General features: G+C 43.0%; 1 protein-coding gene across 5 annotated transcripts in view; it reads right to left on the bottom strand.

Annotated features, from left to right (window-relative positions):
* The window catches only part of LRRC8D (leucine rich repeat containing 8 VRAC subunit D), a 51021-nt gene that overhangs the window by 5838 nt on the left and 21261 nt on the right, over positions 1 to 23922 (bottom strand). Inside the window, exon 2 of one of the 5 annotated variants that reach the window (XM_068691214.1) lies at positions 16444 to 16489. The exons of 2 other annotated variants lie outside the window; for them this stretch is intronic. In XM_068691214.1, coding sequence (XP_068547315.1) covers positions 16444 to 16447 — 4 coding nt within the window. In that variant the 5' untranslated portion in view covers positions 16448 to 16489. Of the gene's footprint in view, positions 1 to 9205; positions 9267 to 10246; positions 10365 to 16443; positions 16490 to 23922 lie in introns of those variants that run through there. 2 more of the 5 variants (XM_068691219.1, XM_068691216.1) reach the window with 2 other exon arrangements.

Here is a 23922-nt window from a genome sequence, read left to right as displayed (position 1 = left end):
CTCCCTGCAATTCGGCATCCACATTGATTAACAGATGGATCGTCTCCCTGTCTTTAAGCGCCACCACTTAAGTGAAAGTCTTGCAGTTACTATGTGAAAACTTGGCACACAAATTTTATTTTCATTTTTTTAAATGTGTTTGGATGTTTTACAGTGACAAACCATTATGACCTGTTTACCAGTACTTCATAAAAATCTTCCCCCTCCCCCTGTCCATGAAGTAACCCTTCTTCAGACAAAAATAAATAAATAAATTAATAAAAAACAAGAACACAGAAAACACCACCACCAACACAACCCACAACAAAAGAGCTAACCAAGAAGAAAAATAATGTCTTTAACTTTAAAAGGAAAATATTTTTAGATTATCATCACAACCTGGTGAGCTGATTACCCTAAGATAGCACAGGAATAGGCTATAAGGCTTTCACTTTAATGTGATTGTATGCACTGAGAGACAGAAGTGGTGAACTGGGTGAGAATCTAAACCTCTTTGCAGCTTTAAATAGCTAGCTTTGCTTTTTGTTTAGACAAAATCTAGGATTCAAGTTATCTTTTTTTTTTTTTTTAAAGCTTCCTGTGCAAGCAGGATGTGGTAAAATCATCATTTTAACTGCTGAACTCATGACCGAAATTTGCCATTTCTGAAGTAAAACAGGCAGCTTGTATGCACACATGGAGTGGGGAAGGAGACAGGATGTACATTATCACTTGGAGTCTGCATCCCTTTGGTTGACAGAAGAGCAGCTCAGCAGAATACAAGATCACAGCAGGGGGTAGAAAGATGCCTGAGATGTATTACATTTAACTCATAGCACATGGATTTTTACAGACCTGCACCTTACAAACCCCAAAGGACAGTGCCAAAGGCGATGAATATACAGCGTGACGGTTTGATTATTCTAGCACACATTTCTCCTCATCACAAAGCCCGGCACAGAGCTCACAGCGCTGGGATCCACAGGGAGAGCCCTGCTCAGCTCCCACAAGCTCTTACCAGCCATGTACCTGCCCGAAATGGGGCCTGGCGGGGGCAGCCCTAAGAAGAGGCCGATGTCTCCCCGCAGCACTCAGCTCACTGGTGCTCTCTGCATGGCTGTGAAACGTAAGAGTTTCAGCTCCTCAGGGAATGGGCAGAAGGAACTTCCAGATCTTTCTTTACTTACTTTCCAGTGGGAAAAGGAACGTGCAATACTCTTCCCCCACCAGTGACACAAGCTGCTGGGGTCTCACTGCCCTCCCTGCATGCAGCACAGCTCCCAAACCTTCCCCACTTGCTGCAGCAGCGCCCGGGGCACAGCACAGTGACACCCACAGCTGTCAGAGCCTCACCTTGCCCTGCTCCACTTCGCTGCCAACTCCCCATTCTCTTTCATGTTTCCAGGTGCTTACCTAGGCTGAGTCACGGTGACTGCCTGGCCTGCAACTGCTACCTTTGACATTTAACTACTATAACAATTGTGGGCGAAAGAATAGCATTAGTCAGTTGTGCTAATGGGAACGGACAGATATCAAAGGACCCTCCTAACTCCTAGCACAATTGCTACCTGCCCAGGAGGTGAGCCACAAAACAGAAGAACCTTCTTCCTGCATGGATTTGTTTTCTTGCAAGCTCTCAGGGATCTCTAGGCTGTTTTCACGGAAGTCTTGCTCACCTCAGCATCAACAAGAAATTCCCCTCAGCTGCTTGTGCAATTGCTCAGCAGGAGAGGAGGCAGAGCCGAGCACCACGCAAGGCCAAATCATGCCTGCCTCGTGCCCCAGCATACAAACACAGCCATTCCACCTGCAGGGAAAGGTGGCAGGACCGAGAGCAGGGAGCAATGCTGTGACTGCTGTAATATATCTGTAGCTGCTGCTCTCCTCTTGGGCTAGCCTCTTCCTAAATGCTGCACTAGCTAATTGTGGTGGAAGTTACGTCGCTGCAGTTTGGGACACCTGACATTTCACAAAATGAAGGTGATTTTGCTTTGCTTTTGCCACAAGAACGCTTGGATAAAGCGCTGAAACCCAAGCACTGCAGGCCTGTCTGATCCAAGCAGCTGAAATAATGGGAAAGAATGAGAAAGCACAAAGTGGTTTTAGCTAGAGACATAGGAAGAGCAATTATAATTAAAAAAAATAAAGCTAAAAATCACCTCTATAAGACCTCTGTTTTCTGCATACACAAAATTAAAAAAAAAAGTTATGAAACGTGACAGAGCTGGTATAATCCTCTTTGTTGGCTGTAGCCAGTATGATCCAACAGGAGCTTTGCACTCAATGCTCTGAACGTGTCTTCTCCTTAAAGTTACTGGCACTCACGGAAGAACTGCATTTTGGCAGAGATCAGCAGTTACAAAACACATTAAAAAAACTGTGTGGTATTACTGCCTAAAACCTTGTGCATCATCAAAGAAAGGCAGACCTTCTTCTAGTTACCAAAATCAATTCCAGGAGCTGAAAACAGGTTTCCCTCCTCACGTTTGAGATACGTAAATGCTCTGAACCTTAAAAACCAAAACGCTAAGTGTAAACCTACACACAGTCTGAAGACATGTTCTGACTGACAAACTGCAAATAAAATCGGTATTTCTCCCCCTTAAATCCATCATTACATTTATTGGTCTTTGATTTTACTAAATTACTAACCATAAAAGTTTTAGTAAGTTACTAACCGTGTAAGTTAATTTTTGTTTTATTCTTGCACATGGCCAGAAGTCAAAACATTAAGAGGTACTCAGAACAGATCCAAAAGTGTTCTAATGCTTCGGGGCTTACTTTATCCAAAGTTAAACTATTTAAAACTTTTTAAACCTGTCTTCTAAGCCCACTCTCTGGAATATTTATTGGATTAGATATTAAGTGTTTTTATTGCTAATTTTCACCTCCTTTCAAGGGTGCCACACTGGGGTTGGGTTTTCATTACAAGTCAGAGTGACGGCTAAGAAAAAAACAGATGGAAATTTCAGCCTGTATCTGGCAGGCACAAGCTGTGACTCACTGTCCTGTGTCTTCTGCCTTTGAGGCCAGTGTGGGCGCCATTCACAACACCAGTGAAAAAACACAAAGAATTGTAAGGCAGCAGCTCAGCAAACTGAAGAATAAAGTATTATGCAGCTGAAAAGCCAATATATCCGATTTTTCATGTTAAAAACATGCGTTTATTTCAGCCCTTACAGCTCAAAAGGCACCAGGCACCAAGTGGACCTTTGGCATCAACAGAGCATGAGGATCAAATGACCCTCTTTCCTCTCAAACCCTTTGTCTCCCGTTCTGTAACTCAGATGACTCTCTAGGACAATCTAGGGTAACATCTGCTTCTCCGAGCTCCAGATCCATTACCTGCAGCTATCGACTGGGTGGTTTCCCTCTGGAGAAAAGAATTGCTGTGATGTAAGCACATATAACTGTTGCAAGCTCAACTGCTTCTTGCTGCCTCCTAAGATGAAAAAGCTTAAATTCTGAAAGCGGAGAAGTGCTATCTTTCTTTTCATTGCTAAAGCATTATGGAGCTCTAGAACCAAATGCACTTAGTTTATTTTGCAGTTATATAAACACATTATAGGAAGAAACAACTGCAGTGAGAGCTGACAATGACAATACAATTGTTCTAAGTCACAGGTCCATGCTAAGTCAGCAGGGGGTAACGACAAATTTATTAAATCGTACTTCTTATCCAATTATATTTTTTTCATTAATCTTAAGGAAAAGTATAGTAGAGCTCAGAATGTGATTAACCTGTTGAATTCCTCTAAGAAATTCCAGCCTATAAATGCTGAAATACCAAGTGGGCAGACTGGGGTTATTTCCTAAGAAACCATTCTAGTTTAAATACAGAAATTAGAGGAAAAGGAAGCAGCAGATTGGTATGTCACTCCAATGTTTATTTACAACCTACTTCTTCCTGTACTAACTGATAAAAACTTCATCTGTCTGCCCCTGTAATTCACTGGCCCTCCTGTTTTAACAGCATATTTAAAGTTAAAGAACTTCAAAATTAAAACAAACAAAACCAGAACCACAGCACATGAACCTCTTGTTTTACCCTCAGGTTCCCAAGAGTCTGAACAAGCCCACTTTGTCTCAGGAAACAAGAGGATTCTTGAGCTAGCCTTGTCACTGCAACTGGTCAAGAATTAACTAAAAACAAAAACAAAACAACAAAGCCCACACACAACATTTCTAGTTGTAAAGAAAAAAAATACTGCCGTGACCAAACGTATTTGCTCCCTTCCCACAGGAAATTAAGGAGAAGAAAAGTTTTCCCATAACTGAAAGGCTCTTCTTTCCTGCTTTTGATCAAGCCACCATAGGTTTAAATTTATTTCCTCTGTATATTTTATTATCTCTTTCCACTAGCCATTTCTACTTCCTTTGTTTTTCTACTTCTGCAATACCCTATTAAGCCAATTGGCCCTGGATGTGATAAGAACAGCATCCCAGCCAGGACGTAGTGAGTATCAGTGGATCTACAGACAATCTGCAACAATCGAGAAGATGACACCGTTCTTCCTTTCTGTCCCACAGAAAGGAGCCCCAAAGCCCATGTAAAATAATGCATATAAGCATTCACAAAAGGAACTAAATGAATGCATGCTTCCTGAACACGCAGACACATGCATTACCTGCACTGGTTATTCATTTCCTAAGAAAAGAAGTTTATAACAAACTGAAGAAGGTTTAACCAAGACACCAGAAGACTTTAGGATCTAACAGTGATGGATGGAGATTGCCCTTGTCACTGTAACCCAGAATATTACAACTGTTCCCAGCCTGGTTTGCTGCTCCCAGTATGCTGCTGAGGTACTTCCTCCAGATAGCTGTGGAGCAGCAGCAGATCGTTTTAGAAAAAGGAGTTAACTCTGCTGCTTTATACCACAGTGGATTATTGTGTTTTGTTCTGCGTGACAGGACTCAAGTTACAAAACCAGTATAACTGCAGCTACAGCTTCCCTTCCATTTGTAAGCATCCTGGCAAAACAAAACCCAAAATTCAGCTAAACATGGATTTATGCATTGAGTTCCTCTGTTCCATGAAAAACCCAATACACACACCACAATAAAACACAACGTATATATTCTTAAAGGTGTGTTTACCTACTGCTTGAAATCTTCTGCTGCTCCTTTAGCAGCTGAAGGTATTGCAAAATGACATCACAACACAAGGACTACAGTGTGGCTTGGGGTATCAGATACTTCCCTGTTAGTGCTTTTGTGTCAGGAAGATCAGACAGATTTCACATAAAGAACTTGTGAAAAAAATTCCCCCTCCCCCCCCCCAGCAAATTAGAATGACAGGAATTCCTACTCAAACTACTTTCTTAAAGCCACTGCCTAAGACATCCAGTATCAACCAAATCCACCAGTTGTAGATCATTTTGCAAGATATAGGCTGGTTTATTTTTGTTTGGCTACCCCTTGGCTGAGCATATTCTTACACTGTGTTGACCTATTTTATACTTTAGGCTAAGCAAATTTCTATAGGATGTGATATTTGGCTTTTTAAAAATTAACTGCATGTCAACTCAAAGGTAGAATTTTAGGGACACAAAATGCTCTGTGTACAAAACTGGTGATAACTGAATGAGGGGAAAGCAACAAGAACAAAGCTGAGAGTAGATTTCCTATAGAGAAAAACATTCCGACTAAAGAACAACGGTTCCACGATGCCCTTTATGTATACACAGAATTTGTGTGTACACAGACACACATATGGAAAAATACATTGCTGGTATTTGATACTTACATGATTAAGGAGAAGGACTGATTAGCACTCACTGAGAAACAGAAAACAAAAAACACACGCAAGTAACCCATCTCTTCAACTCCTCCATCCCAATGCTCAAATTGCACAACTATAATTCTGGACTTTCTCTTTAAAGGGAACATAAAATCTCACTGATACAGACTGCAAATAAATTCTCCAACTGGAGAGTCAGCATCTTTATGAACAATATTGACCAGACTGACAGTAATTCCATAAATTAAAAACTATCAAAACCTAACTCCTTTCAGACTGCATACAGATGTGTTAGGCTCCAGTACACTGGAGATAAAAATAAGGTTCTTGCTTTATAGAACTGATATCAAATTAGTACTCATTTACAAAAAATTGTTCTATGATTTTTTATTTATTTATTTATTTATTTATTTATTAAGTCTTCAAAAATTCTGCCCTTCAAAACTGGTCTTTTTCAGGTTGTATAACAATCTAACCTACTTTTGGATCCTGCTATTTAAGTGTTTACACTGAATCTTCCTTGTTTATCAGCTCTTTGGAAGTCTAGTGTTATACATCACTCCTACACAGATGGTTTTGTAATCAATGTGGTATTTAAAAAACAGTATTAGCAGCCATAATTTCCCTAACAATAAACTCTCAAATCATACATCATTCTGCCCTTGCTGTAAATCACCAGAGGTGTATCTTGAAAGTCATCCTTAAACAGAAGTCCAACGCTGCATTTCTGACTACTTCCCGAGAGGCACCCGGAGGCTATTAACACAATTAACTCGGTGTTCGCCACACGCGAGCTCCATTTCCACTGAGCACAGAAAAAGAACCACTTCCCACTTGCCTGCTGTGCTATTCTAGAGCAATTCTCTTACGAGAGGTGCTGCTTTGACCAGAAGTACAAGCTTATGATTTTATTCACATTTATCCCCAGGTTTCAGGATGTAGCGCAGGGGCTCAGCTTCTTCCAGAACACCACTTGTCAATTTTTTACCTTGAAAAGCTCAGAGAGATCTCAAGCTGAACATTCAGCAACGCTGTGCTCCTTCCTTACAAGTCAGTAGCATCAGAGACCATAAAGGGCGTGAGAGACGAAATGGGAGAAAGAAAAAAGAGTGGACAGGAGAGTGGTCCTCAAGTGGTCCTCCTGCACAGGTCTCTGTGGCCACTGAAGAGCTTGCCATGATAACTTGGTTCCATACAGTTCAAGTCAGATAGCCATGTGTGATCTTACCATTCTGGGGCTAGCCACCCAGCAAGGTGACAGGCAGGAATCCAACACGTATGAATAACGAGGCTGGACCCCAGCAGGGTTAAATACTGAACTTACTCGTATCTCCAAGCCTGTGAGTGCACAGACATTGATAGGCAATTTCTCCTCTCTGGAAGAACATGAATCTCACAATACACAACTACCTAGACAGAAATCTTAGAGCCAAGTAACAAATGGACCTTGCAGATGGCGGCACCCCAAACCCTAGCTCACTATTAGGAGCACCCTCATTACATCATACTGGCCCACCCGAGGACACACACCACCAGAGATAGAAACAGCGACAGTGGGGCACAGAGATCAAATTCCCTGCAGTGCTTTCTCCTTTACCTAAACAGAGTAAAGCAAGGACAGTGAGCAGACACTTTGGACCCCACTGTGGAGAATTCCTGAGGCACATCCCAACCAGTAATCCTCACAAGGCAGCCTGCCTCGTCTGTGCAAGACCCACAGTCCAACAAAGCTCTTCTCAAAGACAGACACAACACAAAGTTCCTGCAGCTGATTTAACCTGTGCTGACACGGGCATTCAACGTAACTGAAAGTTACACCACACGATAAACTACAACGGCTGCTTGCACTCAAGTGTTAGACATCTAATCCCTTTGCCATTTCAAAATCTGCTGTTCTCCTATCTTTCAGCCAGTGATGTTTCTCCAGTGTTTTCACAACCGCTATCAGAAGTGCAGGAACACACAGAAAACATCTGGTGCTTCTACTGACCAGAGCACTTGGGGAATTTATCAAGATGCAAAAGCAAACTCCACCAAAATAAAAGCACATCTGGCAATTCCAGTCCCTACAGCCTGCTTTTAATCACACACACACACACACACACAAAAAAGATACAATTTAAAAAGTCATTAAACAGACTGAAGGACAAAAAGGGAAAAAAATAGCAAAAACTCTATTTCCTTTTTCGTTTAGAAATCTGAAAAACAGCACAGTTCAATGTTGGTTTTAGACCTTTAACATAAGTAAGCTCACATGGCTACAAAGGTTGTTATATAAAATTACTTGATCTCAGGTAGAAACAGCACACAGCGACTCATGCAATTGCTCTGAAAAAATATTCTTTTCTGATCTACAGCCACACACACTGCCAGCCTCTGTCTCATCTTGTTCTGGATTTCACTTGGAACTGGGGCAACTTCAAAAGCTGTAAGAAATTGAACTTGGCAATGAGTTGCTCATTTGGTGATTTTAAGCCACAGCCTGTGAAGATATGAATCTTACTACAGGAGATATTAGTACCTTTAGCTACACGCCCTAAACATACAGCAAGAATAGGAAGGAGTGTCCAAAGAAAACAAAACTTATCACTGCAGTTCACGTTGCTGTAGGTTTTAAAAGTCCCTCGTAAGAGGGGAGCTTCCCCTCCACCCTGACTCATGGTACTTAAAATCTAGGTTTACATTCTGATGGGAATATGGTTTAGAAATGAAGTAAGCACGTTTACTGAGTAACCGAAGCCAGTTACTTTCAATGAATACTTTCGTTCTTTTCACTTCTAATGGATGTGCCAGCAACCTTGCACTGGAACATTTACAGCACCTTCACGGAGATCAAGGGCCAAGAGCAGACAAAGTTCCTTTAGCTAAAGCACAGGGTCCATTGTTCCCTACCTGCACTGGTTCATCTCTGCAGACAGAACAGCAAACACAGTGACTCTCACTGGGTTACATATTAAACAAGTTTCATACAGAAGATTTGCCCACAGATGAAATACTGCATTTGAAGTACTCCCACTGACACTTTCATTAGCTAAAAGTGATGTATGAGAGGTCACACAAATTAAGTAAAAAAAATTAAAACAAAGGCAAATTAAAACACACACGCAGAAGCGCCCAGCGACACAAAAAGCTGCATGTAAACACCAGCCTCCTACTTGCATATCAAAGTTCCTCGTTTCTGCCAAGATCTGTTCTGTGGCAAGAGCAGAGTGAAGGTGTGCCAGCACAGCTGAGAACCAGGTTGTGCAAGCACGCTTTTAAAGGGACAAAATTCAGACTAAGCTCATACCCAAACACCATGCAGCTTCTTCTCTCCCCCCCGGGAGAAGGGGTGACTTCCTCACTCCAGCTGTACAGCCACATCACAGAAACCACTCAGGATAACTACAGGGCAGCCTCTGATCCCGCTCCTGCCACACCGTGTCCCTGTCCTGTTCCCCAAGCAGACACCAGACACTTACTGACAGTCTGCTCCAACCCTACCTGCTCCTTATCGAGCAGAGATCTTCTGTGCTTCCGATGTCCTGTCAGATGGGTAACAATGATGATTTCTCTGAAACTCTGAACAAGAGATGAAGGATGACTTATTAATGTTACCACATTCCTGCCAAGCTTCCAATAGCTGAATCTTCAGTGGTTTCATGCCAGGACAAAATGCCTACAGCTCAAGTATTTATCCTCAAAGAGATTTCAGATTACTCTATTTCTTTTTCCTGGTCTAAACTTAAGCTCCTTTCTGTAAGAGGTAAGCTATTTACTTAAGTCCATTTAGTCCCATAATTGTTTGGTTCAGGGTGTGTACTTCAATCTCAGTACTTAAGCATAAAAGGGATTATGCTACCACATGTCTTTTGGAGGCAGGAGTTTTGAAATTTTCCCCATAGATCCAGACCATCTCCTTTGTTTTTATGCTGGATTTTCCCCAAGCCCCATTCAAAGTCTTGTATTAAAAACAGAATGAAGTGCTCTAAAAGACTTGCTGTCTTTCCTGAGACTGCAGCATACCTGCCCTAACAAGTGAGCTTCCAGCTCTGCAAAAAGGTTCAGTAAGGCTCAGTTGTGTTGCTTGCTGCTATTAACCAGCACCAACATACCCATACAACCTCCAATTTAAATATTTACTACTGCTAAGTTTATATTATGATTTGACCCAAATGTTCCAGCTGGAATTGTAACCTCTGCACCATGGGCTCTCCTGCAGAGAGTGGGCAGACAACTCTTGCCCCAGAAGGCTTACAATCTAAGTAATTATTTGTTAGGTGATGATAAGCATGTTCATGGCTGTAAAACTCAAAGCAAGAAAACAAAAACCATCAGGCTTCCAGAAAAATGGAATAAGATTGTGATTAAAAGCATAGTCAAATTTAATATTTTATGAAATATTTTTGAGAAGTCTAAACATAATGTCCAGATAAATACATTCATAGTTACAACATTCCTATATACTCCTTCCTATTGGTTTGAGATATCTCAAAAAAAAAAAAAAAAAAAAAGGCACAAAACGTAACAGCTCTTGAAACCTACCTTGTCCAGTCACATCAGTCTTTACAAAGACAATGAAGTTTCATGAGTATGTACTGCAGTTTAACTCAAATAACCAAAATAAGATTACAGAAATGAGAAATTTTATTCCATCTCATCTATGGACAGATCTCCCTCCTGCTCCAGCAGGAAATCCAGCTACATGCTCTTCTCAGCACACGTGAGAGCATAAAATCCATGCCTCCTGGAAAAGATCGCCCACTGCAGCTGCTGCTCCCTTTCCAGACCTTATCGCCTCGCCACGATTACTACAGCCTCAACCACATACTCGCAATAACATTTTTGGCAGCCACCTTCGCAGACATCCAGTCATGCACCATCTCACCGTCTGGGCTTTACAACTGACATGCAATCTGGCCTGGCAGGTCAAATGAGTGAGCCAGTCCATGGAGGAGGCTTTTCTTTTTGTGCAGGCAGTGCTTCCCCCTTGCCCCAGGTGCTTGCCACTGGAGCTAGTTTTGGCAAGTAAAACAGCACAACAGCCGCTCCCCAGCTGCTTCTGAAATAAAAGGAGAGTTGCCCTGTCGTTGGAGGAAAGCAGTCCGGGTTTTGTTGCCTCTGTTTCCACATGCAGCCAAACCAGATCATTTTCACATCCTCCAGCAGGCCCAGGAGGCTCTGAGTAAAGCTCAGGTACACAGCTCGCAATGAAGCATTAGCATCGTACTGACCCAGGAGAAGGGTTCTTTGCTTTTAATCATCTTCTAGCCTTTCCTCCAGCATGCCAAGATTTCAAAAAGCAGGGTAAATGTAAAGCCTGAGCTCATGTAAGTATCTCACCACTGATCTCAGAGCCCTGGCTCTGACTTCCACCAGGCACAATGCAAGGGAGGTACAAGCCAGCCCCTCACTGTCCTTGTCCTGTGCAGCACAAGGTGAAGACTCAGGACTTGCCCTAAGGCAAATTACTCCGTAACTTCATTTCCAGCAGTATCTCTAGAAGCATGTGCCACGGGACAGGGCATTACCTACTCATATATGAAAAACAGGAGCAATGCAGCCAATGCTGCTTGCTGCTTTCATCTTGTAAGGGCCCAGAAGAGGAGCTGCAGGGCAGCAGGCAGGACAGGCTCCTCTCCCTCAGGCACACACAGACCTACCTGGCACTCCCCAGGCGATACGGTGGCGGGACACAGCCCCCAGCCTCGTACAAGGCAGCCTAGAGCCAACCTGCAACTACCAGGGGACACACAGGGGTTAATTCAGCGCTCACTCTGTGTTTGAGGTTACTGACTTGACAAAAAGCAATAACACAAAAAGGCCACAAAGTGCCCACAGTGACCCCAGCCATGTATAGCAAATAGTCTTAGATACCCCAGATCTATTCATTGGTTTGACTAGCAGCATCTTAACAAGGATCTAGTCAAGAACATCAGGACAACTAGCCAGCTGCTTCATTTGTATGTTCCTGTTATCTCATCTGAACACTTGGATGGCTGCCTGTGAATGTGGGCGTACAGCAATAATATACATATGACTATATTCCCATAAACTGACAGTTGAAAGCTTAGGATTTGTCATGGCCAGACCAAAACATGAACAAAACCATCCATTTCATTTAGTATAAAGTTTTGCAACAGCCTGTTTTTGACCAAGAAATTTTGTATGCCAAATTATGTCTCATTTCTTTTGTAAAAAAAAAAAAAAAAAAAAAAAAAAAAGTGTTGTCACGGCCCTGAACGCTGCCATAGTTTTTGTTCCCCTTCAGGCTGAACAGCAATTCTAATCTCTGTTTCAAGTTCCTCAAGTGCTAATAATATAAACCTTATCTCCCAGATGTAAAGCCAGCAACCAGCTTTGGATTACCAAACCTTACTAAGTCATTCCTTTAAGCATTCACTGAATGCCCCTCCTTTAAGGAAGCCAAAGCAAAGGACCATCCTCTGCCTCATCACAAAGCTTGGGGCATCCATGTAGCAACAACTCACCTTGCAGAACAGACCCCAAATGGTGACTTGAAGAAGGTTATGAGCTACTGCTGTAAGCTGAAGGTTTTTGCATGTGGACACAGCCATATCCATGTTCACAGTGAACTGGTTCTGGACCAAAAGGACTTTGCACCGATACCAGAGTTGGATCTATGCTCACCACACACGAGCAGGCTGTTATTTTTGGTTTGGAGCTGAGAAAGGGAAGGGCCAGTAGGACAGCTGTCAGACAGGCATCATTGTTGGACAAGCATCTTTCTTTAGGTTTGATGGGAACTTGCAGCCTTGTCCCGAAATAGGGCTAGTGGCTTGCTGTGCTGCTTGCTCTGATATGAGCAGCAGAACTACCCTTGAGTTTATTTTTTATTTTAAGTGACAGACCATTGTGACAATCCTGCTCCTGACTCATTAGGGGCATCCTCTCTCTGTCTGATCACACCATGCATCAGATGCCACCATCTTTCACAGTGTTTGCATTGTATGCTCTGTGCTCCTCATTCAGCCCCTTGCGTAGCACTCAGCTCTGGGCCTTGGTCAGAGTTCCTTGATAATCAAACAAAAGAATTGTGACTTCTGGACAAAAACCTAGACTCTGCTAGCACTTCAAACTTACATTGCACAAAAGATTCAACTTCCTATTCTGTATTAAGGCCTTCCTGCATCATACATTGTGCAATCAAAGTACCCTGTCTCAAAAAGATTACAGCCCAAAAATTCAGTTGAATTGCATCAGATTTCATACTACATAATGTGGCAGAGCATTTCAGGAAGGCAAAAGTTTCAAGCTTGACCAGCTATAAAAGGAAAAACCTTCAAGTCTATGCCATGGGCTTAAAACAAAAAAAAATCTCTTTTTATCTGCTATATTAGCAACATTTTGACCACAGGAAAAGTCACAAATTAAAGAGATCCAAAAAGAGTGTAGAAGTATTAGCAGTGTGTTGCAATTATTTCTTATCATGTGATTCTGTTTAAGAAAGTGATTTAGCAAAGATATAATTGCAAGATATAAAATAGCAGAAAAATCCGCTATTTCCACATAGGTGTAATTTTCACAAATACACTATTTCTCTTCTGTTATCAGAACTCTTCCTCAGATCTGTGTGTTTCACATGGTTCAAATGTAAGCCTAAGACAGCAGCTCACTCACTCCAACCACACCAGGACCTATAGCTATGAGACACCGTGTATGTTCTTCAGCAGCACAAGGGCCTCACAGGCTACTGCCGTGCATCCCAAGTAGGGAGCACAGTGGAGGTTCCTACTTGCACTTAATCTGATAATAACACTTCTTAGCCCTCTGCAGAGACTTACATGCTGAAGCTCGTCACAGTCACTGATACTTGTTCTGTCAAGTTAGGAGAGAATAGACTGCAATAAAGCTGTACTTCCAACACTAAAGGGAGAAGATACAACTGGCTGCGTAAGTACAAGAAACAAATGAAATGAGTAATCATGAAGTGGCTTTAAAACACAAACAAACCCCCCATCAAAAGTCAGAACACTCATGGAGGTAAAGGCCAAAAGACTTAGACTACAGGATCTTAGTTATATGAATATGAGTAACAACGTGACCGTGAGTCATTTTATTAAGGAATCTTTACTGCCTTCCGTTAACCAAAAATTGTGTAATGGCATGCTTGAAATTAGCTAGTTATATAAAATAACTTTTCTTCTGAGTTGCTGCTTGTGAATAGCTGCAATTTGAACAGAGATGTGAATAAAAACCCTGCTACCCCCTCACTGTGTAACACAGAATTACAATGGCAGTATGTCTGCAGCAAGCAGAAGCATAAGCAGCTCAATATGTGAAGTTCAAACTTTCAGCGTTGGACTTGCATATAAGCTTTACAGTTAGGAGCTCTACACCGAAGGCAAAGGTCAGCCATGGACAATTGATGGAAATTGGGAATCTCCGGGTCACGTTGCTGCAGCCAGCTGATGGAGCTTTGTGCTGGCCTCCTCGGAGATGGCTGTCACTGTCAGAGCCAAACAGGCCACAGGTCCCCCTCCCAGCCACAACACCGTCCCACCGATCACCACAGGCCAAACTATTTCTTCTTAGCAATTTAAGTCACCGAAAACCACTGGGTATACAGCTATGAATTACCACAACCATATGTTACAAACCAATATGGCCAAAATATAGAGAAATAACTGTACTTTGCTGCTATAAATTAAAGCCAAGGGATCTCTAGTGTTTTCTAATACACAAAACCAAATTGCCAAAGCACGTTCCTTGGTAAAAGCCCAAAGACCACTTAACGGTCCAAATTTTCAAGATGTCTTACACTACATAACTTATTTTGTTACTCCTCCCCCTCAAACAAAGTACAAAAGCAGCTTCAGTTTGCTCTGTGATCAGTTTTTACTCCTGGAACTCCTGTGGGCAGACAAGAACACCAAGAGCTGTGAATACAGCTTCTATGTGGCATTAACTGAATGTCTTTAATTTATGATTTACTAGTACATTATAAACACACACATACACAGATGTCTCTTACAGATCAAGCCATCTTTCCACAGTTCGTAAGTGATGCAATTTATACAGTCATCACAGTCCAGATCAGACCAGTGTCACTGTAAGACATCACACAAGCAATACAATAGCATGTACTGAACAACTACTGAAAACTCATTTAACAAATAAAATCCATCTCGTAAAAAAATCCCATGGGAGTCTTCTGCTGCAGTATATCATCTGTGTTTCAGGCTCAACATTCCCAAATATTTAGTGTTTTCTACAACAAAGAATTTGTGTTGGAGTGACTGCATGCCGGGAGAAACTAACTGCCTTCATACAAAAGCCACAAAATATCATGCTTACCCTATGTCTTGGTGCAGCTCTTCAGAGCTAATTCATAGCATCTATGACTTTAACACTGTATTTTCCTCTATTTAAAGTTCCAGTATCCCTACCTGATTGCTTTGCCATAGTACTACATCAAGGCAGGCAGGGAGCCCAGGGAGGTATCACTAAGCTGTTGATTTTATCCTAACACAGATCAGAGGAAGCCCACTCACTGGTCCCTTTTGGACCAGGAATGGAACGACCACAAGATAACCATTGTACTTGGGAGGGCAGAGAAGCTAAAGAGCTTGATCTCCTGCATTTGCTCCAGTTTTAAAACTTTTGTTAAAACCCTCTGTTTTGTTTAAAACTCTCTGCAAATCAGCAGATTCTTTTCCACACACTCTTGGAGTGTGAAAATACATGGGTCACAAGAGATGACCAGGAACGGACTGGGTTTCTTTGAGCGTGTAGATGTGTTTCAGCGTGGACACAAACAGCAACAAACACAAAGCAGCTTTCTGTTGTCCAGGTGATACCTCAGGAGCAGGCTGAGGTGCCAACAAGGCTGGCTGAGCTGCTCCTGCCTACCTGCTTACAGCCATTACGCCCATACCCATACCTGCCTGTCAAGGATTTCTGGACATTTGGAGCTACCAGATGTGTGTCATAAAGTTATGGTTGTGCATGTGTGTGGTTGCACATATCTTTAGGAAGGGAAAAAACAGAAAAAAAAGGGGAAAAAATGAGTAATGAAGCTAGAAACACTTGAAACCCAATGTAAGAGCAGATAGAAGCTTTCTCCAACACACACGTCAGGAGGTAGCTAATGAAGGAAACTGGAGACTTTTGCTTATCGAAAAAACACAGCCAGGCCTTCTTCCTTCCACATCTTAAACCTCCTTGCTTCACTCCCTTTCCTCCATCCACTTATAAAGACATCAATCCCCAAAATAAAGGCCTTGCATTTTCCCTGCAGATCAATTCCTCTAAATACAATGGAGTGACACTGTACAAGCACGATCCCTGAAAAGCTGAATGCTCAAAACCAGTTTGTTACTCTGACGCATGTATCCTCTGTTTGTGTATCAGCATCTGTGCCCTGCAATCAGAGGCACAATGACACATTTTAGCATGCAGGGTGCGTTCTGCCTTTATCGCCGCCTCCCCTTGATACACACACCCTCGGTGTTCCTTCAACTAGTGCTACGCTTCTTCTCATATTAAATTTAGAAACAGACCTCTGAATCACCAGTTCCTGTTGTTAAAAGTAGCTAGAAACAGATGTTACAGCAAAATACGTTTACTAGGAAACAGTTATAAACAGCCCACTACATTAGACCCCATTGCTACAAAATGTTTTTAGACCTTAGAACAAGGGATTTTATAGATTCACATTAAACTAAATAATTACATTCCCTGAGATCTCTAATCCTTCCTAGAATCATATCAACTCTTACCCATAATGATATCATGTGGCAGAGAGTTCCAGAGGTTAACCGTCCACTATAAAAAAAAACACAAAAACAAAAACAAGAAGACATGTTGCTTATAAACTCATTACTGGAAAGCGTCCCATTGCACTTCATCCATCCATTCTACTTGTCCCTTTCACTTTTTCAGATGCATCTTTAGTAAGAGGAGCAGAAAGATCTGACCTACTACCTCGGCAAGAGAAGAGCAGCACGAAAATACCCAAACTAGTTATGTGCCAAGACCACCAGTTTCAGGTACAGGAGAGCAGAGTTCAGGCAGTGCTGCACACAAGCCAATCCACCCTGCAGACAGGAATTACTTCCTAGCATAAACAAAGTAGAAACGTTTCCAGATCTGAGTCCATCAGTTTCCAGATGAAGAGTATCTGAGATGCCGAATCCCATGGTTAAGAAACTCTTCACAACCATTTATGGACTCCAGCATCTCCCGTAGCTCTCAGAATACTTAAGAGGAAGTACCACTCCAGCCAGGAGGCAGCATCCCGCTGTATGCTCCACATGTATAAATACATACATGCATTACATACTTTCTATCAGCAAGGCCAGCTGGTACCCAATTGTTTCAGCATATGAAGAACATTAGTTCAGGTTTGCATAGTTCTCTCTATGAATTACTGCTGCCACAGGACAACGCAGACCACTATGCGCTATTATTGCTGTATTTAGCCCAGAGGACTGTACGTAACTGTAAGCCAAACCTTTGTTTGCCTAACATAACACTTCCAGAGAAGCTTTCAAGCCCTGGGAACATTTTGGATAGAATCCACCGTTTCCCTTCGTCATTTATTTGTTCCAGTGCTTACTCTCTCTCACCGTTACAAATGCATGCCTTATTTCTAATTGCCCAATTGCAGTTCCCAGCCATCAGCCATGAGTTGTGTTATGCCTGTCTCTGTTAGCCTTTTAGCATTCAGAGTGCTGTGCTCTCCCTCAGAAAGTGCTTGCCTCTTGTTATCAAATCACCCCATTTACCTATCAAGAAACAGCTGACCCAGCAGCAAAAGGAGCTCTGCAGGCTATCCTTGTAGAACCTGAACACCACCCAGCATTGAGATTATCTCCTCTGCCTCTTTTCTGAGCTCACTCCCTTTCCTCCCACCAGGCTGCTCCCGGCCCCAGAACCGTCCCGTACACCACTCCAACACCGCTCTCACCTCCTGTCCGCGTTGCTCCTACTCGCTCACGCACTGCCCTGCAGAAGGAAGAGCAGTCGTGTCTTATTTACTCACCGCACCCCTAAGGACCTTTCTCCCTGGGTTCCTGTTCGGTCACTGGGCTTCAGCACAACATCTGCAGGCCCCGTGGTCTTGCATCAGACTAATTTAAAACACACTTCTGATTGATACAGCTCACAGGAATCCCCAGGCTGCACGGTACACAGTGCCGTGCCCTCACTTACCGTGCTGCCGACTGCGCCTCAGATTCTGACCCTGCCTCCAGATACCCAATGAAAATGTTCAACAGAATCCGGCCTCACCTCAACCCTTAAAGCAGATGGCTAGAAGCATTCACAGTTGATAATGATTCACTGCCAGTGACTAACTTGTAAACGTCAGCTACTCAGTCCTTAATTCAGGCGCTTTTGCAATACCACATAGCACCAACGTGTGTGGACAGGAGTCCCAAAAGGGTACGCCAGAGCCCTACCTGGATGCCTCTGCTGGAGGCAGGGAGGGCCCGCAGGGAGAAGATAGAAGGAGCAAGGGAGTGGCAGCGTCTGCTAGGCAGGACTGCCCCCCTGCAGCTGCACAGCTGCCTTTGGCAGGCGTAGCTTCACTGCATCTCATGCAGATCCCTCTCCCAAGAAAAGCTTGGTTTCCAGCATGTCACTGCGTTTGTGAAGACGCATTTCCCATGACCTGACACACACTGACATTAGTCTGTCTTACACCTTTATCAATTGAATGTAGCATTAACTTTTCCAGTATCTTGATGAGAAAAAATGCCACCCTACCTGGAACAGGGCTAAAACAGTCACCCATCCTTCCCTTCTCTGACACTGTTAATTCTACAACCCTCTATGCCAACAGTTATTAAAAATTGTTGTCTGCAGGCCTGCAGACTTTTCACAGCAAGCTCTTTTTAACAACTGAGTTACAGCACTGCTAGTTTGCATATATCTACCCCTAGAAATTATTAAATCCTTTATTAACAAGGATTTAAAGAAATTAACCATCTTCTGTTAGAATGGCACGGTATCAAATATTGCACCTTCTCAAATATAGAAAAGTTAATATTTCTACTTTTCTTGCATGACCTATTTCATTATCTTCATCTAATAACGTGGATTATTTGTTTGCTAACACTTAAAATATAGAATATATGTGTAGTTAATTCCCCAATTTATTTCCTTACTTCTAATGTGCACCAATTCTCATGTATCCGTTGTCCCATAAATTTCTGTATTTTGCTTTGAAACGTGTCCCGAAGTCAGAGGGCTGTTACCCTGGTTGTTGTCTTTTCTTTTCCTCTCCCCTTTAAACCAGAATTTCAGTGTTTTGGCTACTTGAAATATTCTTAGAGATCACCATTTCCCATTCACACTCTTCTTCCTACAACAACATTCACTAAGCTCTCCATGATGACAGATGTGGTCCTTCGAAGCATGAAGTATGTATTTCCTTGTGATTGCTTGCTGTTTATCCATCCTTTACATAACTGGGCCAGAGTCAACAAAACAAAACCAACTAGAGCGTGCTAAGGGAGGCAAACCTGTATGTTTGCTGATTAGCCACTTGGGACAGCTACAAAAAATATTTGGGGAAAAAAAAATCTGTATTTGTTTCTCCTATTCTTTGACTCTAAAGGTAAGGCATTCACCAAGCCACCAATTTGATGAGTCAACCAAAACTGGACAAAGGACACATTCAGGCTATTCCTCATCAGCCTGACTCTCAGCCAGGTTAAAAGCCTGTGCATGCTACCAGCCATCTGCTGCCTTTTGGATGAATGAGGCAAAGCAAAAGGAACTGGCCTCAGCCCTATTTGCCGTCTCATCAGAGAAAAAAGGCAATGCAAAGCACACGCAGTCTGCATGTAGATACAACACTCCTCATCCGCCCAAGGGAGAAGCATCCACCCTCCACCTGGATTTGCACATGCAGTGGATTAAACCTTAGTACAGAATCAATCCTTAGCCTCTAGGATCAAATCTTTCCCAGGGCAACAAAACGATGTACTCACCAAGAAAACCACAACATTTGGTTTTGTAATTGCCACACCAGTAGGAAAAACATTGAGAACCTTCCAGTCTCAAGCATAACTTGATTTAAATAAACATGCTCACAATTCATACGCCATGAACTAACTGTTAAGCATCCTAGAAGCATTGGTACCAGCCTACAGATGTAATTCTGCCCTTCAGCACACATGGACTTCTTACAGTCAAAAGTCCCACGCGGCACCTACAAGCACCTACTTACATACATTTAGTTAGAGCAGAAATTCGTTATGATGTTTAGCAGGAGTCTACATTCAGTAGCTGAAAAAGAAGTAACCTAGGTACTTGCCGTACAGACGCTGCAACTTTGCACAGCCAAAACTGACTAAGGAAAAATATATACTTCAGGCATCCACTCTTCCTATTAAAGCAGCAGAACAGAGGGAAAGCGAAGGAGGAGAAAATGGACTGTAAATATACATCAAAAAGCAAAAGGGAGAGCCCTGCCCATACCTTCTGCAACAAATTACCCCTAAATTAGGCAGCAGGTATTCAAAAGCATCACTCTGCTCAGACAGTTCAGGCTGTGAAGTGTACACTCCCTGGGCTGGATTCCTCTGTCCCCTGCTCTCTGGCTTGTGGGTAAACATTACCATGCAGGTCACCAAAAGCCTCTGATACTAAAACTTTCAGCCCTTTTTTTACTACACAGATTTTGCTGAAGTTCTCTGCTTTGTACACATATCTAAAAATCTTTCTATGGGATGGGAAGAATCTCAGTTTGGGCTGCAAGTCCAAGACCTACAGAGAGGGCTTGTACTCCTCCAACTTCTTCCATCTTCTTCCCCATCAGCTTAGAAAATTCTCACGAGAAGCCAGAAAACAGACTTCTCCCACCAAAAAAGACCATTCCATTGACTATGAAAGATTCAATGAGACCTAAAAGTTTCTGCTGAAACTTTCAGTGATCGCACAGTTAATTATAGTTTTAAGAGGCCATAGCAATGCTTCAAAGGTCTATTGCACACTGAAGTCAGTCCACATTCCTCTCATAATTCCTGTTTAAGGTTAGCTGGGTTGCTTGAATATTAAATTCAGATGAAAAGTACAGAGTGATTTTAAAATGCAAGTGCTATTCCTGACTAATAATACTTCTGCATCCACATAAACCTTCCGAAATCCTTACGACCAGCCTTCCTATATAACATAATCCACTTTGAGGCTTTGTCTGCATAAGACATTTCAGATTACTTGAGAGAAAAACCATACAAATTTTTAAAATGGATTGGTTAAACTGCTTGGGACCCTCCCCAGACGCTCCTTCCCAGAATCAGAGTAACTCTCAACTATTCTTCCTCAGAGATGTAAAGCAATCCACTTGAAATTCACACCTTAGGCTGACTCGAATCATTTCTCAACAGCATGTGAAGACAAGCCCTTAGCTCCAGAACCACACACAGGATTTATTTGGGACTAACTGTTCAAAATATCCCCCTCAGGAGACGGGCCCAGACACCACAGTGCATCACGATGCTGCTTCAACACCAAACACATCTAAGAATGCAAGAAACCACACAACCATAAAAGCTTGAGTTCTGGTAAATAAATTCATGACTGTGTATTCGCCAGGATTGCTTTAGATAAGGATTTCTGACAGGCACTGAGCCATAGTTTTAAAGCCTCTTATTCTGATGCAGCCTTCCAAGATTTCCGTACTCCCTCCCTCCCGTTCCCTGCAAGCTGCATCCCCCAGCTTCTCTTTCACAAACCTGCTCATCTGAAACCCCAGCCTGCTGATGCTGTGCACAGCCTAACACAGCACAGCAGCGACTGAGGGCCCTTGTTGTGGGATTTTAGGCATCACCTGGAAGACGACAAGCAGCAGACCGAACAGGAACTCCAGGTTCAGAGCCAGCAGACGTGGCTTCATGCACTCCCGCCCCCGCAGCTCAGCCTGCTCCGTTTTTTCCTGGGGATACATTTTCAGATCGCAACCAGGACCTGCTGCAGATACAAATCAGCTTTGCTCATCCCACAGTTTTGTCACTGACAAAAAATAGCTCTGGAGGGAGAGGAGGTGGTTTTCAGCTGTTTTCTTCTCCATTCCTCTTGAGCTGTTCCCTCTGTCCTCTCCCAGTTTTTATACCTTGTAATACGGGATAAGCCATTTTCTCATGTTCACAGCTCGATGTCAGAATAACTGTTTTCTTATTCTACAGAGACCGTAAATCCCCACAGCTGCCTTTAAAACAAATTTAATAGTAGCCACAATGTTCCAGCAGCACCTCAACAAAAAAATCATCAAGCTTTTTGTGGGGGAGCTGAAAGAAGCCGGTGACTGCTCATTTCCTCACCGAAGACAGCCCTGAGATACAGCTGGGGCCACACCGGAGCGGTTTGGATGGATGCTTTGCCTCGGTGCCACTGAGACTCTGAGCTGAAAACAACAGCAGCAGGAGAGGGACATTTTCCTAGGCAGCATCACAAACACCTGGTTTTAAAGATGGCTCAAAAGCACATAATACACTGTTCTTGCATTTCTCACGAACAGTAACCTTATTCTTCCCCAAACACTGATCAACATTTGATCTTGTTATGAACAACTCTGAGGCCTCCCCCACAGAGCATCTAGCTGCATCGCATTAAAGCCGTTCCTTTCTCCTTGCCTCTAGCATATTCCAGGCATGTAAACAACTCTGCTGTGCACACAAGCAAAGTCACAGCTAGCCAGCAAAAGCTGCAGCAAGGGCACCGTAGGAACCAATCCAATCCTAATAACCAATTATTTTCATAGGGCACTGCATTTATTAACTAGAAGCCAACTGCTATTAATGCAAATGTACAAGTGAAAAATTATTCTATTAGAAAAGCTAAAGAAATATTTTAGAAAATTATTTTTCATGGATAGAGTCATGTTTCACAGCCTTCATCACCCCCTAACCAAAGCACACAAGAGGAGTCAGTCTGAATGATCATCAAAGGCAGTTTCTCACCACTGTGACTGGAAGAAGTGTGACAAGAATAGAAGAAAGGCAAGCGTTAGAAAATCCAAGCAGGCTTACTGTCTGGGGATTTCCTGGTTGATGCAACATCACATGACAGGTAATGTTTTTGGAACCAGGCCTGAAAACCTATGGGAACTATTTGCAGTTCATAATTAAAAACAAGCCCCCCGCATACCTTAGCACTCATTCAGAAGTGAAGTAATTAGAAGAAGATGCACTGTGAAAGTTACCAAGATTTAAAGCAAAAAGCATTGCCTCGCCAATTACCGTGTGATGTTAACTCTTGCTTTACACTCTCTGGACCACGCGTACCAGGCAAGGTACCCTGGTGGGACCTGCTTCTCTGGGCAAGTTTCAGCTGCCAGATCCATCCCCTCTTGCCACGCAATGCCCTTGCAGCTCTCTCGCTCACACCACACATCTCTCCCCACACACAAGTCTGAGAGTAGGAAAAATTGAAGTCTGGAGGAAATGCGGGTCATCTCTGACTCCTATCTCATCCTCCCAGGGGTTCCAAGCTGATCCCTCAGGAAAAACAAATGTAACCGCAACTAGGCCTGCTTAGGGCCTTCTCTGCGTTAGGAGGCTTCCAACAGCAGGGATCCAGGGAAACGGCTCTGGAGCTGAGCCGAACGCTGCATCAGCCTCAAAAAGCAGCCAGAGCAGCCCGGGGCACCTTGCACCCAGAGCAGTCACACCATTTGTTGCCTCTGAGGTTACAGAACCCTGCAATTCCTCACTGTCCTCTGATCCACACCAACTCGACAAACTAGACCGAATCCGTTACGGCCCAGCACCCACTAGCTTCCTTGGCTTACTTCACACGCTCGCAAACATCAGGCTATATAAATTCCAGGCCTCGCTTCTTCCTTCCACAATGCAAAAATTGCCCTGTCACACACATCCTTCTCCCCTCCCACTTCTTGTCAAATTTCACTGCCCGTACTGCTGCCAGAGCAAGTTTTATCTCCGTGAAGCCAGGAAGTCATCCAATTCTCCCCAGCACCCCTGAAAAGCAAACTGCTTTCTGTCCTCTGCTGCCCGGCAGCCGAACACCCACTCAGCCCGGCACGTGGCACTTACCAAGGAGGCTGTGTGAGAGGAAAACAAGCAGTCAAGGTCTAGTTTCACACACAAAATCGAGTATCCCTCTTTACAGCTAAGATTTCTTCATCTTCTTCACATCATCCACCTTCAATGTGTTTAACACAAATTAAAAAAAAAAGCCATACCTTAAAAAAAGCCATATCATAACTCATATTTTGAGTCAAAGCAACG

The sequence above is a fragment of the Anas acuta genome, chromosome 8, assembly GCF_963932015.1.
Source record: "Anas acuta chromosome 8, bAnaAcu1.1, whole genome shotgun sequence".
In the NCBI taxonomy this organism is placed as follows: domain Eukaryota; kingdom Metazoa; phylum Chordata; class Aves; order Anseriformes; family Anatidae; genus Anas; species Anas acuta.
This window is presented reverse-complemented; position numbering and strand designations above follow the sequence as displayed.